A 15675-nucleotide genomic window follows, 5' to 3' on the forward strand; every position below is an offset into this window, starting at 1 on the left:
GAGTCTGTATAGAAAGAACCGATGTTTCAGCCATCATACCATCATGCTGTGCTCCGGCTTGCCCCCAGAGAGGGTGATCTCAAAGAGAATGCACACCTCGATGTAGGAGAAGCAAGCCGCAGAGCGGACATCGCTTAGTCGGCATCAAGGGACTCGATGCAACAGTGACTTGCGAATTGCCGGTACCATTGGTGCAGAAGAAAGCCACAGTACCGAAACAAAAGCAATCCTAACCCTTGTCCACTCACTGGTCATCGCCCATCTAGACTACTGTAACTCCCTATATAATGGACTTCCACAAAAAGAACTACGTCGTTTGCAGCTCATACAAAATACAGCAATTAAAATTATACATAAAGTAGGGAAATATGATCACGTTACTCCCCTCCTGAAAGAAGCCCACTGGCTACCCATCACGCACCGTATCACTTATAAAACCTTAATGCTGATTTTTAAAATCAAACTCTCACGTCTTCCATCTTTTCTCGACAAACTTATCATCCCTCTCTGTCCTTCTCGGACCCTGAGATCAGCAGATCAGAACTTACTGGCCGTTTCTTCTATCAAAGAATTCTACTATACTAGGAAAACTAACTTCTCTATAGTTGCTCCAACCTTATGGAATGCCATGCCATCTCAACTCCGTCAAGACTAAACAAAAAACATTCTTATCTCAAGATGCATACCATAACCTCTAAATACCTCCTATCCAAATGCCAGCAAAATTATCTCAACCGCTTCTACGAAGTGATCCCCATTCCTGATGTCCTATCCCCCTCCCTCATCCCTTTTCTTTTAAATTTTGTTTTTAATAATGTACTTATTGACCCTTCCTCTCCCTCAAATTCATGTAAGTACTTGTCAATCGTCTTTTTAATGTTCACTCCTCCCTTTTTTATTTTAAATTTTAGCATTGTAAACCGGCTAGATACATGTTGATGGTCGGTATATTAAAAAAATAAAACTTGGAAAGCCACAGCATGATGGCTGAAATGTCAGTTCTTTCTACACAGACTCAGCAAGACCTGGAAACTTGCTACAATCATGGTGAGAACATGTTATAATACGAACTTGCCTTTTCTGGTCTCATTCTGCCCAGTATTCAGCGGTATTTATCCGGCTATCTCCTGCTGAAGATCTCAGTCAGCGGATTGGCTGGTGATCATCTATGTCATGCAACATAGCCGGTCACTGACATTGTTCATTGGGTCACCGGCTAGGTCTAGCGGCCAAATAGACCCACCTAAAAATCAGGTCTGTCTTTGACTGCTAGGTCTTAGCTGGCCAGCCTAAATATTATCAGCTTGGCTGGCTAAGTCAGATATAGCTGTACTACACTTGGATATTCAATGTCGGTGGCCGGATATGGCCCCAATATTGAATATCCAAATTTGCCACCGACTGGGAGGAAGCCATGCTGCCTCCTGAATTGGAATATCGGCCCCCTTGGATTTACATGGTGAACTGACTTCCACATAAAAATAAGATTTTATGATACCACCACAGACCTAGAAAGAAAATCTGATTCTTGTGGGGCCTTCCTAATTTTATCGGTGCGCTGGAAATTTCCACAGGCTTTGCTTTCTCTAATGCTCTGCACCTAGTGGTATTTTTTGCCTCATCGGAGACTGAGGGGCATGGTTATTAAAGTGTGTAAGGAGTTATTGTGGGTTTATGTGTGCGCCAGTGTTGCACTTAAAGAAGCGCCAATCAGGGACTTTCTTAGGCTCCTTCCTAAGGAAGTCCCTGATTGGCTCAGACACCTCAGGCCCCTCCCAAGGGAGGTGTCCGAGGCATCTGAGCCAATCAGGGCCTTAGGCCCCTCCTCGTGCATCACATGATGTACTGGGGAGGAGCCTAAGACCCAGTGTCTTCGCGGAGGAGCAGGAGCAGGAGGTATTTTCAGTACCTCCTGGTCCCGTCAAGGTATGGGGGCCTGGAAGGGGAGGGGGAGTGGGCACTCCAGTGGCAGGAGGGAGTGGGCATCTCTCCTGCATTTTTCTTTGGGGAGAGGTCTTTACGGGCAGGAAGGAATGGACATCCCTCCTGCCGTTTTTAGGGGGGAGCAGGCGGGCGCCTTTGGGGCAAGAGGGAGTGGGCATCCCTCCTGCCTTTTTCTTTGGGGAGGGGGAGGTATTTCCGGGCGGGAGGGTGTGGGCATCTCTTTTGCCATCTTTTTGGGGTTCAGGGGGGACAGTGGCTCAGGAGTGCTAGCGGGGGGGGAGGGGGAGGGAGCATTTTTAATGGGACAGATGGTACGCAGAACATCTGTTCCATTAAAAAAAGCAGAAGCCCTGACAGCAGTGACAGAAGGCTGCTTCCCCTGTCACTACTGTTAGGGCTCTTCATTGTGTCAATCGCTCACTGAGCGACTGAGTCGGTGGGTTTGCATGCAAATGATTTGCACCTCCGTGCAAATCATTTGCATGCAAGCTTAGCAGTGAATCAGTCGCTGTTGGAAAATTGGCCAGAGAATCGGCCCACAGTGATTGAGTCGCTATCGTTAGTGAATCTAGCCCTTAGTGGTTAGAATGTTCTAATCATTATTGTGCACTGTATCTCATTTTTGTCCAGTTATTATGCACGTTACCTCGTAACCTGTTCTGAGTTCTCTGGGGAGGATGGGATGTAAAACGAATTAAATAAATAAATAAATCGGTAAGTGCCCCTTGATGAATTTCCCCCTAAGCGTTCATAAAACATATCATCATGAATAATTAGATATGCCCACTTTATGGTGGTAAACATTCAATTCTACATGCTAACAATATGGCATATGTACGATATTTTTTCTGCGTGCTACATATTGTTTTTCTGTACCACAGAGACATGACGGAGGTGGTCCATATTAAAGACAGAAAGGAAGCCATTCATGAGCTGAAGTACTCGCCAGATGGCGGTTTCCTTGCTGTGGGTTCCAATGACAGCTCAGTCGATATTTATGGAGTTGTTCAGAGGTACAAAAAAGTTGGGGAATGTATTGGATCCCTGACTTTCATCACTCATATGGACTGGTCGTCAGACAGTAAATATTTGCAGACCAATGATGGCAGCGGGAGAAGAATGTTTTACAGAATGCCAGGTATTGAATTTTCTTATTCGAATGTTTTATATTATATCAGGAGTAGGTAATTCCGGTCCTCGAGAGCCACAGGCAGCTCAGATTTTCAGGATATCCACAATGAATATGTATGAGATGGATTTGCAAGCACCGCCTCCTTGAGATGCAAATCTATCTCATGCATATTCAATGTGGATATCCTGAAAACCCAAATGGCCAGGTTCTCCCTGAGGACTGACTTGAAAACCAGTGGTTTAGAACATCCCCGAGCAGGAGAAGACCCAATCACTTTTGGCACCATCCCTCAAAATGGTGCATTTATCAGTCGCCTCGTGCAACTGCTGCTGGGGGGTCACGTTTCTTTATACAGAAACACGACCCCGAGTGGTGGTTGCACCACTTTGAGGGATGGTACCAGAAGAGCAGGAGTGACTGGAGATTGCTGCTGCTAAGGACCCCCTTATGCGAATCCCAAATAGCATTTGTATAGAGCTGATCACAAGTAATCACTTAATACATAATAGCCAACAGGTAAAAATGACAATAAATCATCACTGATGATTTTTAGGCCAACTTTAAAGGATTTGGGAGTAAATAAATAAGATCACTTTTTAAAATAAAATATTCTTTTCCAACTGAAAACCCAAATAATTGTTTTCAGTGGTAGGTCAAACAAGTTACATTAAAGTATTTCCTTTATGGAAAGGGTGGTAAATGCATGGAACAGTCTCCTGGAAGAGATGGAAACAGAGACTGTGTCTGAATTCACAAGGGCTTGGGATAGGCACTTGGGATCTCTCAGAGAGAGAAAGAGATAATAGTTACTGCAGATGGGCAGCTCTATGACCTCACAATGCAGGTGCACAGAGCCTTAGCCTATAGGAAAAGGAGATGCAAATGTTAAGAGCCTTAGCCAATAAGGAGAGAAAGAGATAATGGTTACTGCAGATGGGCAGCTCTGTGACCTCACAATGCAGGTGCACAGAGCCTTAGCCTATAGGAAGAGGAGATGCAAATGTTAAGAGCCTTAGCCAATAGGGAGAGAAAGAGATAATGGTTACTGCAGATGGGTAGCTCTATGACCTCACAATGCAGGTGCACAGAGCCTTAGCCTATAGGAAGAGGAGATGCAAATGTTAAGAGCCTTAGCCAATAGGGAGAGGAGGAGATAGTGGATGCTCTGGATGGGCCATTTGGCCCTTATCTGCCGTCATGTTTCTATGTTTAAAATCTAAGAGACTTTTTGTAGTTTTAGGGTTTTGCACTTAATGCTGTAGTCTGGAATCTTCTGGGGGGTTTTCTGTTTGATAGATCTGCATGGAATTTCTTCAGATCTAGTGATTTTTATTTATTTAATAATAACCTTACTAGGTCAGACCAATAGTCCATCTAACCCAGTATCCTGTCTTCACGGAGGCCAATCCAGGTCACAAGTACCTGGCAAAAACCCAAATAGCAACATTCCATGCTGCCGATCCAGGACAAGCAGTGGCTTCCCCCCATGTCTGTCAATACTTGCTATATTGCAATTCCTACAGACAAAGAGGTTTACAATCAAAAGTAAAACAGGTAGAAAAGAATTCCATAATGTTAATATAAAAGCAAAGACAGAAAACATTCATTTCTGTCCACTTGAGCCTATCACCTGGGTCAGAGAGTGCTTATGGTTAGCAGCTGCACATTTTGAAAGATAATGCAAGTTATTTTTAAATGTATTTTAGGTGGAAAAGAAGTTTCAAATAAAGAAGACCTGAAAGGCGTTCAGTGGATTTCATGGACATGTGTTTCTGGCACAGAAGTGAATGGCATTTGGCCCAAATATTCTGATGTTAATGATATCAATTCAGCAGATGCAAATTTTCCTGGCCAAGTCTTAGTTACAGCTGATGACTATGGAGTAGTAAAGTTATTCCGATATCCTTGCCTAAGAAAAGGTAAATATTTTTTTTCTGCTTTGCACTTACCTTCCAATGCTGTGGGCTAAATTTTGGGAAAAGCTTACTTGGACATGTAGGGAGCTGTGCTTTGTACATGTAAAGCATGTTTTATATGTGAAAAGTGGATATTGTAAAATCGTGCAGAGGCGTGTACACATTTTTTTAAAATTGGTGCATGGAAGGATGTTGCCTGCTGTTAATGTGATCTTCACTTAGGCCTTCCCAGGCAGTAGCATAGTGAGGGTGAGAGGCACCCGGGGGGAGGGTGCCCTTGACATGGGCAACTCCGGTCCTCGAGGGCCGGAATCCAATCGGGTTTTCAGGATTTCCCCAATGAATATGCAATTGAAAGCAGTGCATGCAAATAGATCTCATGCATATTCATTGGGGAAATCCTGAAAACCCGATTGGATTCCGGCCCTCGAGGACTGGCATTGCCCGTGTCTGCCCTAGCTCCTTCCCCAATCCACTCTGCCCCTCCCTCTCTTCTAGTTGTTCACCGCCGCGAGCAACAATGTCAGCGTGCTCCTTGCGAACCCATCGTCTCTCCCTCTGACATCACCTCCCAGGCGCGGCACCCGGAAGTGACGTCAGTTGGAGAACCGACTTGGTCGCAAGGAGCACGTTGAAGTTGTTGCTCGCGGCGGTGAACAGCTAGAGGTACGGGGGAAGGGAAGGGGGTGCGCGCGTGGCGAGGGGAGGAATGGAAAGAGGAGGAGGGGCGTTGGCGCCCGGGATGGACCGCCCCTGCACCCCCTTTACTATGTGACCGTTCCCAGGACATAGTTTGAGCAGAGCTTGGATGGAGTTGTGATGTCTGCTTGTTTTATGAAATATGCACGTCCACTTGTAGAGGGTAATTTTATCTTCAGCAAAAAAACATCCAAACATCCACCCAGCACTACAAGCAATCATACACAAAATTGGGGAAAAGACCTCAGTGTCTAATAGGGGTGCCATTTAGACAAACCTATCTCAAAATACTGACATAGAGACAGGCAGACACATCCTCGGACAAAAAACTCCAAGATAAGTGGAAAAATACATTTCTTATTACAACTCTCATCTAAGTATATCAAAATAACATCACACTTATCTGAAAATAATTCATAGTAGTCTTCGTAGTACTGGGCTGTAGAAGCAGGAAAAACCCCGCACAACGGAGCATGAGCAAAAAAGCAAAAACGGCTATTCACTCTTCACCGCTTGCACGCTGTCGCCACAATTTCCAACAGGGCTCCCTGTTTCGTAAACAAGCTTCATCAGGGAATTGAGCGTAAATTACCCAGCTTCACCTCCTATTGTAAAATAGGTGAAGCTGGATAATGCCGAGTAATGTGATGAAGAACTCACGGAGGAAACACGTACAGGAGGCCTGCCATCAGCCAAGGCTGTACCAGAGCATCCAGCCCCTCGGCCTGAGCATCCCTGCGCCGACTGAAGAACCGGGGCGCTTTGGCATTGACACTCGGGGCCATCAGGTCCATGACCGGCCGACCCCCCAAGTAGATTAGGAGAAGAGCATTGTGGCGGCAGGCAGGAGAGATTCGGGGCAGCAGAGAGCGGGGCTTTGGAGAGTCGGAAAGACGTTTTCGACGGGTCCCCAGATGCCGCTTCTCGGGATGATCGGCCAGCCCGGTCGGTTTGGAAAATTTGGTTGGTGAATCGCGTCCCTGTCTACTTTGCATGCGTTTCTCCTCATTTGCATGCACGGATTCGAAGCGGATTTCAGGAGAGGTTAGTGAATGGGGGCCCGAGGGAAATCTGGTCGCAAACCGATGGGTTTGCTTTGTTAATCTAGCCCTCTATGCGTAACTTCTAATTAGTGCCTAGTAGCATCAGAGGTGTTAATTGCCAAATAGCAGTGTCAATTGGTCTCGTTAGACAATTAAAGTTGTGCACAGAAAACAGCTGGGTGCCCCAATTTGCATGCGCAACTTATGGTGCAATGAACTAAATTTGGGGGTAAACGGGGGTCATGGATTTGATATACAGTACTCCCCCGATATTCGTGGGCCACGAATCTTGAAAAACCACGAATGTGGTTTTTCATGGGGGGAGACTGGAGAGAGCAGCCGGAGCACCGGCGAGTGAAGGAAATCACTCGCTGTATGCTCCGACCGGCTCTTCCTGCACTGAAGTCGGGCCTTACCAATGCAGTTGGTATACGTGCAAAAAGCAACAGTGGTTTAGGAAGGGGAAGCACATGTGTAATTGCCTTTCTAAAATCGTTGCTTATACTCTTATCTGCAACCAGTGGTGAAAGCATGTGTGTATATTTCCACCTGCTTCAGGACAGGCACAAATACGCACATACGTGTGTCTGCCAGCATCTGTGCCGTATATTTGCAAACTCCAGACTCCACCGAGCTACAAAAGCCTCATTTAAAAATGTAAAAAAAAGTATTCATTGGCAGCAGCGCAGTAACCGAGAGCGGCACCCAGGGCGGTGGTGCCCCTCCTTCACCCTCTTCCCCGCCCCCCCCACGCCCCCTTCCCTTTCCCCGTACCTTTTTAACTTCTCCAGCGTCAGCAGCATGCCCTCGTCAGTGTCGGCTCGCCCTATGATGTCACTTCCTGGAAGTGATGGAGAGAGCGCCGATGCGGGCAGCGACCTCACACCAGGTATGGGGGAAAGCAAGGGGCACCCACGTGGCAAGGAGAGGCATAGGGGGGGGAGAGGAGGAGGGGTGCCACGCCCTTAGGAAGATTGCGCCTGGGGCGGACCACACCACCATTACTACACCAGTGTTCATAGGCTCCACCCTCTTTGCAGGTGCTTTTGTATGTGTCTATGGCAGCACCTTTTCCATAAATCTTTTTTTAAACATGTTCCTAAGGTTTACAAGCAGAAAGCCTTTTTAAATTACCCCACACTGGGATAATTTCTAATCTTGTCCATGAGTAAAGGAAGTACCTTAACCATAGCATTGTCCTGTTACAAAATTATCAATCCAACAGGCAGGTAAAAGTCCACGCTTTTCCCTTGTATTTATACCTGCGGTATCCACACTGTTCTTCCACTTTACTGTATACTGTCTTGAAATGAAAGGTATGACGGGATGTAAAGTTATTATTATTATTATTATAATTATATATGCATATATATTTATAAGGTGTTCCCAAGGATTTGCGCATATGGGCAAATTTTTACACTTTCAAAAGTATGAATGTAAAGTTTCCTGGGGGGGAAAAAAACACCCTGTTTGCACAAATTTGTGGTTGTAATTTTGTGCAGGTAATTTTGGTAGAATAATTTGTAAATGATGTGGATACAAGTGGTGTAGCCAGACATGGTATGATATTTTGGGTGGGCCTGAGCCCAAAGTGGGTGGGCACACAATTTCCCTTCCTTGGACTCAGCCTTCTGCTCTCTGCCCCTTCACTGCTGAACCCCCAACAAACGATACCTGAACTGGTGGGGATCCCCAAGCCTGGGGTTGCCAGATTTCCTCTTTAAACAAAGAGGATACCTGGCCCTGCCCCCAGCCCCACCCCTTTCCTTCTCCAGCATCGCCTGTTCCGCCCCAGCTGAAACGCTTGTCTCCTTCCCCAAGGACCTCTGTGCATGTGCGGTTGTCGACGCGATGACATCACTTACATGTGTACTCATGAATGATGTCATTACATTGACATCCGCACATGCACAGAGGTCAAGTTCAAGTTTCAAGTTCAAGTTTATTGAGATTTTGATTTAAACGCAATATCAAGTATTTTCAATGCGTTTAACAATAATAATTTGGGGGAACAAATAAAACAGTTTAAAACCATAAACATACAGTTTTATCCATAGTTACATTAAAGATACGTAAAGAAAGAAAGGTCTTCCAGATGCGGCCCCCGAGCTTAAGGACTTCCAAAACCTGGACAAACTGCTGGGTTTTTGAAATCTTTCTGGGCGCCCAGATAGTCCTCTACAAATAGGACATGTCCAGGTTTTCCTGGATGTCTGGTAACCCTACCCAAGCCCCTCTATTTTTTTTTTTCCTCAAAACGGGACAGGACTCCCCCCTCCCACTCCCTCCCGGACCCCAGAACACACTCTCCCTCCCCCCTCCCCCCGGAACCTTTTTTTAATCCCGGCGGCTGCCTTCTGTCCTGATGTCTTCCGGCAGCGGCAGAGCGACGCATAAGGCAGGCATGTGAGCTTTTCACGCGCCTGCCTGGTCCCGCGCCGCTCACTGAATGGCTGCTGTCAGTTCTTGCAGGAAGACATCAGGACAGGAGGCAGCCGCCAGGATTAAATAAAGGCACCGGGAGGGGTGGGAGCTGTATTCGCTACGGTACTTGCTTCTTCAGTGGGCCCCTGAAAACGGGACATTTCGGCATCCTGAAGCTGTGCTTGGGGACAATGGGACAGGCTACCTAAAAACGGGATGGTCCCATTCAAAACGGGACGTATGGTCATGTTAGTCGTTCCCCAACTTGCTGCAGCCAGCGGCACTGTCCATGCACTGCGGCCCCTCCCGCCAGCACCTGATCACTTTTGTGCAAACTGGATATGCACGGGAGGTGAGAGGCTGGCATGATGGCAGTATATGGACAGTGCCACCGGCTGCAGCCAGTATGGAAGTGACCTGTTCTGGCAGACTGCATCAGCTGGCGGGGCTTGGGGATACCCATTGGCCATAATAAGGATGCCAGAATTTTGGGTGGGCCTGAAACCAAAGTAGGTGGACCCGGGCCCATTCAAGCCCAACTGTGGCACTGCAACTGGTGCATACACTTTCCCTTGGGAATTTTGTTGTACCCTGTGCATGTATTTGATTTAAAATTAATAAAGAAGATACAAAATTTATCTTGGAAGAGCAGATAGAAACAAACATTTATTCTGCCATGATCCTAGTATTGTGCGGTAGATTTACTCAGAATATGCTCAAATATCTAAGTGCATGCTTCTTTTTTTATAGGGTCAAAGTTTAAACGATACCTTGGCCATTCAGCTCATGTGACCAATATCAGATGGTCACATGACCATCAGTGGGTTATTTCCATTGGTGGAGCTGATCATTCTGTCTTCCAGTGGAAGTTTATTCCCGACAGAAAACTTAAGGAAGCTCTTCATATAGCACCACAAGGTGAGCATTTTTTTTCTGTGTACGATGACAATTAAGAGGCAAGTAGCACTGGAGGATGAGTTGTAGATGAATTAAAACAAGACACCTGAGAGTGTAATTCAGTAGGATGAAATGCAAGGCTATGTGCAGAGACTCACTGCAGAACGTCGTGGTGGATGTTCCTATAAGTCTCTTAGGAGTCCTTTTATTAAGGTGCGCTAATCGATTTAGCGCATGCTACATGCCAAAACGCCCATAGAATATAATGGATGCCTTGGCATGTAGCATGCGCTAATCTTTAATGTGCGTTAAATTGGTTAGCACGCCTTAATGAAAGGACCCCTTAAAGTTAATAAATAAAGATTATAAAAAGAAAGTAAGATGATACCATTTTTATTGGATTAAGTTGATATTTTTTTTTAGATTCAAACAATTTTATTGATGCAAACATCATCAAGTACAACATCAAAGCACATCAATAATGCATCAACTATTATAATATAATATACATAATAAAAGACAAATTCCAATTTCAATAAACCCCCACTATATCTATATGGAAACATAGAAAGATGACGGCAGATAAGGGCTACAGCCCATCAAGTCTGCCCATACCATTGACCCACCCTTTTAAGTCTACTGGCCCCCTTAACTCTACTGACCTGCTCTATTAAGTCTATATCCTAGCGACCCTATTCATTGGTATGACCCTCGCAGTGATCCCACATAGGTATCCCATTTATTCTTGAAGTCTGGGATACTGCGGGCCTCGATCACCTGTACTGGACCTTTACCATTCCTCTTCACTCCCACCCCTTCCCACCCTATAGTACTCTCTACCCAATGATACTCTCTTCATTTAACTAAATAAAAGCCCAATTAAGAGATCCAACTTAAAATCGCACTACGGCCCTTAGGATGTAAGTCTTGCAAATAAGAACCCCAGATTTGTATAAATAACATCTTTCGCTTTCTTATAATTCCAGCATCTCTAGCTTCCCAAATGGCCAGCCGATGTAATTGGTTTCGCCAATGCCAAAACCTCGGAGGATCGGGGATCGTCCAATATTGTAATATACATTTTCTAGCCAAGAGACTAATTTTCCTACTCAACGCCCTATTTCCAGGCTAGAATTTTCTTCCTCAGATCAGGAAGATGTCTCTGGCTTTCAAAAGATAGTCCAAAATGTATTAAGTTAGCTCAATAAAAAGGTATCACCATATTTACTTTAATTTTATTTCTCTGTATTACCTTCATTTGCATAAGTCAGGGGTGTCCAACCTGCGGTCCGAGGGCCGCATGCAGCCCCGTGAAGTATTTTGCGTGGCCCCGGTCGAGGGCGATGCAGTGTTTTCCTCTGCTGCCCCCGGGTGTTTACTGTCTTGCCGGTTCCCTCCTCTGTCTTGCTGCAGCGTTTGCGCATTTGTGCGGCCCCAGAAACATTTTTTTTGGCCAATGCGGCCCAGGGAAGCCAAAAGGTTGGACACCCCTGGCATAAGTCAATAGGGGCTGAAGCTTACTTAGACTTATCATTAGATTTGCCTGTGCATCTGAGCGCATTGGAGTTTAAAAGCATGGCAAAAAAGCATGGCCATAAGCCCAAAACACAGCCACTTAATAGTGGAGCCAGCCATTGTATATGGAAGTTGGACCAACTCCCCTTTATTGCATTGCATGCAAATCACTTAGATGCCTATTTGCAGGCTATTTGCGGTCTATTTAATGTAATGGGAAAAATGTATTCATATGCCCATGCTATAGTTTCTCTTTTCTCGTAAGACCCTGAACTACGTCATGATGCAGTTTTCAGGACTGAGCTGAGAAACAGAACTTTCTGCCTCTACATGGTAAACGTGGAGGGGCATTTTCAGTACGACGTCCAAATCTGAGTTTGGGTGTTTTGCAGAACATGAGCAAAAATCCAGTAGTGAACAGGGCCATTTTTGTAGTAGAAAGGCCTGGATTCTCAAAACAGCGCTGGAATCAGCCGGCGCCTGAAAAAACGGCACCGGTCGCGCCTTAAACTACAGCACCATTTTGAGAATCACGATCTGCGTTGAAGATAGGCGCAGGAAATGTAGGCCAGGATTTTACAGGCCTACATTTCTGGCACCAATGTGCGACGTAGAATCACACGTAGCGGCGCCGAAAATCAACCCCACCCATAACGCCTGTTTTGACATTTGGCACTGGTAAGCGTCTCCAGAGATGCAACTCAGGCGCCTTTTTTTATAGGTGCCTACTTTTTTTTTCCTAGTTAATTTTTAATTAGTTTTTAATAGCACAGTCAATTACCACACCGTTAATTGCCAATTAAAACTGCTGTTCGGCGCTAGAGAATGACATGGGGAAAAAAATTTGTCCGGAGCAAAGGGAAGCTCCAAACAGCTGAGCCTGGAGCTTCGCGAAGTCTTGCCGGCTCAGCTGATTGTGGATTCCCTTGCGATAAGCTCAACCAGACTCTGGAGCAAAGAGAAATAACCCACCCCCAATCTAACGCTGGCCTGGCAAGCGGAAGAAAAGTATGGGGATGTGGCCTGCCTTACCTTAGGACTTTCGCTGCCAGCTCCAAAGTTTTCAATTTCCAGCTCCAAAGTTTCTCTGTGGGTGACTCCACTCCAGCGACCCATCCTCCTGTTCACAGCTCTAAAATTCATGGCTCCAAAATTCATCCAAATTGCTACTGCTACACCACTACAACCCATTAACTAGGGTTTTCAAGATCATGTGTGGCAGTAGCGATTGGTCCCCTCACTGCTTGAGCGGGAGGAGAAGACCCAATTAGGAGCCGGTACGCTAAAGGGGGTGGAGCCAAGGGCAGAACAGCGCAAGCCAGCAATAAAGAGAAGAAAACAGAGAACAGACAACACGGCCGCCGGAACTTGAAGACCAATCAACGGTGACACCATGGCAAATTATGGTAATAAAGGAAGGGGTGCTTTTACCCGTGGGGACAAAGCTTTTCACTGTTCTTGTGGGCGGTGAAAAGTTTTGTGTCTGTGGCGATTCGGGCTGTAGCGTCTCTGTGACCCGTGGGCAAACTGCGACCCACTGCGGCTTCCCACAGGGTTTGCTCACCGTGTCATTCTCTAGTCAGTGCCTTCCGAAAGCCACCGTTTTGAGAATCCAGGACAAAAAGTCTGTGTTTTTGGTTTTAAAATGGTCATTTCTCAGTTGTGCTTGTCCTCAGTGCATCTCTCTTTTTGAAACGTATTTTTTTAAAAACCATGCCCAAAATAAAAATACACAGAACAAGCCATTAGGATGTAGGAGGGGCCAGCATTTTTAGTAGACTGGCCACACAGTCATCCCGGCAGAGCACTGGGGCACCCTAGGGGCACTGCAGTGAACTTCACATCTCACCATAACCCCATTATAGTGTATGGTGAGCCCTCTGAAACTCACCCAAAACTTACTAGACTCAACTGTATACCACCCCAATAGTCCTTATGCCTGCAGGCATCACTTGCAGGTATCACCTATATGTATGCACAGTGGGATTTGGGTGGGTTTTGGAAGGCTCACATATTCCACTATAAGTATAGCAGTCAGAATGGAATGTGGGCCTCAGTCCCCATCTCTATAGCTCAATGCACCACCTACTAGGCCACTCCAGGAACCTGCTTGTTGTTCTACTAGGATTGGCCATAACATCTGAAGCTATCATACAGGTAGGCATGTACTATTTCATCTCATCTTTAGGAGGTGGGGGCGGGTCAGTAGCCACTTGGGGAGTGTGGGAGATCATGCTTACCTCCCTCCAGTGGTCACTTGGTCGGTTTGTGCAACTTCCGGCACTTATTCGTTATTAAAATAGGTCTAAGCTCCAAACATCCCAATTGGGCCCTAGATGTTTTCTAAAATGTTCGATTATTGCAGAAAAGTGTCCAAATCAAACGTCCGTCCCTAGGTCCCACCCAAACCACGACTCCAACATACCCCCTTCAGATTTGGACGCACCGCAGACAACCACCATAGAAATTCATCTAGAAAATTGGGTTTTGAAAATAGAGAATTGGAAGGGTTTGGCAAGAAAAACATCCATCAGCTTCTTATGCTACTTCTTGGACATTTTTTTTTTTTTTTTTTTTACATTGCACATCTACAAATCTGAGCCGTTTTCAAAATGAACCCCCTAATAACAGATGGCAGAAAAGTCATACGTCACATGCAGCTTATCCAATTATTCCTGTCCACGCTGCCAGCAACGTGTGAAGATTCACTTTTCATTTCTCTCGCTTTCAGAAAGTTTGGTCGACTCTAATAGTGATGAATCTGATTCGGATCAGTCTGATGTTCCGGAATTGGACTCTGAAATTGAACAAGAAACACAAATCACATACCGCCGACAGGTAAATCTTTTTCAAGTGAAATGGACGTTGTTATTTGAACCCTTGGACTGTCGTAAAGTTTTATATGAACAATATTACATTGCATTAGTATTTATGGATTGTTAACATACCACAGAAAGAGTACAGTGTAATTTACAATTTAGAAGAGCCTGGCCCTATCCAGGGATTATATATTATTTCATTAGAGTTCACGACACAGATAAACTTGTAAGCAAAGAAAGGTCCATTCCCTTTCCCTTTTAAGAACCCATCTGTCTTTACAGGCTTTTCTTCCTACTTGAAGGAGTGTGATTAGCGGACAAGGAGAGTCCTGATTCAGACTTCTTTTTTTAAAACTTACATGTGTGCTTGTTTGGGGTTTTTTCCTATTGCAATTCACTTAGGGCTCCTTTTACTAAGCCGCGCGAAATAGTGCGCACTAAGTTTCCGCCCGCACTAGACGCTAATGCCAGCTGGCATTAGTTCTAGCTGCGTAGTGCAGATTTAGTGCGCGCTAAAAACACTAACGCAGCTTAGTAAAAGGAGCCCTTAGTATTAAGAAGGGTATATATATATATATATATCTCTTGGCTATGGCCAGCAGACAAGCAAGCAATAATTAAAGCAAGATGAACGTTTTGTTTGCAGGCAGTCAGAAGAGAGGAAGCTCCGAAGCTCTCCTGAGAGGTTAAGAAGAGCTGACTGGGGCAGAACTTGAGAAGCTAAAATGACCTGGTCTGGGAAAGGCTTAAAGGTCACAGGAGGTGGAGGAGAGTGTGGCATAGCGGTTAGAGCTACAGCCTCGGCACCCTGAGGTTATGAGTTCAAACCCTGTGCTGTTCCCTGTGACCCTGGGCAAGCCACTTAATCCTCCACTGTCCCAGGTGGACTAGATAGATTGTGAGCCCACCAGGACAGAGAGGGAAAATGCTTGAAGTACCTATATGTAAACCTCTTTGAGTGTGGTGGTATAACTACAAAAAAGTGGTATACAAGTCCCTATCCCTTTCCCTAGTCAGTAGCAGAGGGTGTAGAGCTCCAGGTCAGTGATATTTGATAATGAGGTTTGTGAAGAAGTTACATTTCCTTCAGAACAAACTTTTTTTTTTTTTTCAAAGAATTTTTTATTTTTTAAATTTATTTATTAAATTTTCTATACCGTTCTCCCAGGGGAGCTCAGAACGGTTTACATGAGATTATTCAGGTACTCAAGCATTTTGGCTTACCAGGTAGCATTATGGGATAAGAATTTCAGTAAACTATTACAGGATTTTGACTCTTACCAGGT

At 45.3% G+C, this 15675-nt stretch overlaps 1 protein-coding gene across 2 annotated transcripts in view; it reads left to right on the plus strand.

Moving 5' to 3' along the window:
- The window catches only part of EML5 (EMAP like 5), a 382142-nt gene that overhangs the window by 195268 nt on the left and 171199 nt on the right, over positions 1–15675 (plus strand). For both annotated transcript variants that reach the window (XM_033952880.1, XM_033952881.1), the window contains exons 9-12: positions 2826–3082; positions 4783–4995; positions 9909–10076; positions 14302–14408. In XM_033952880.1, the coding sequence (XP_033808771.1) occupies positions 2826–3082; positions 4783–4995; positions 9909–10076; positions 14302–14408 (745 nt within the window). The remainder of the gene's footprint in view (positions 1–2825; positions 3083–4782; positions 4996–9908; positions 10077–14301; positions 14409–15675) is intronic.

This window comes from Geotrypetes seraphini, chromosome 7 (genome assembly GCF_902459505.1).
Source record: "Geotrypetes seraphini chromosome 7, aGeoSer1.1, whole genome shotgun sequence".
Taxonomy (NCBI): Eukaryota; Metazoa; Chordata; class Amphibia; order Gymnophiona; family Dermophiidae; genus Geotrypetes; species Geotrypetes seraphini.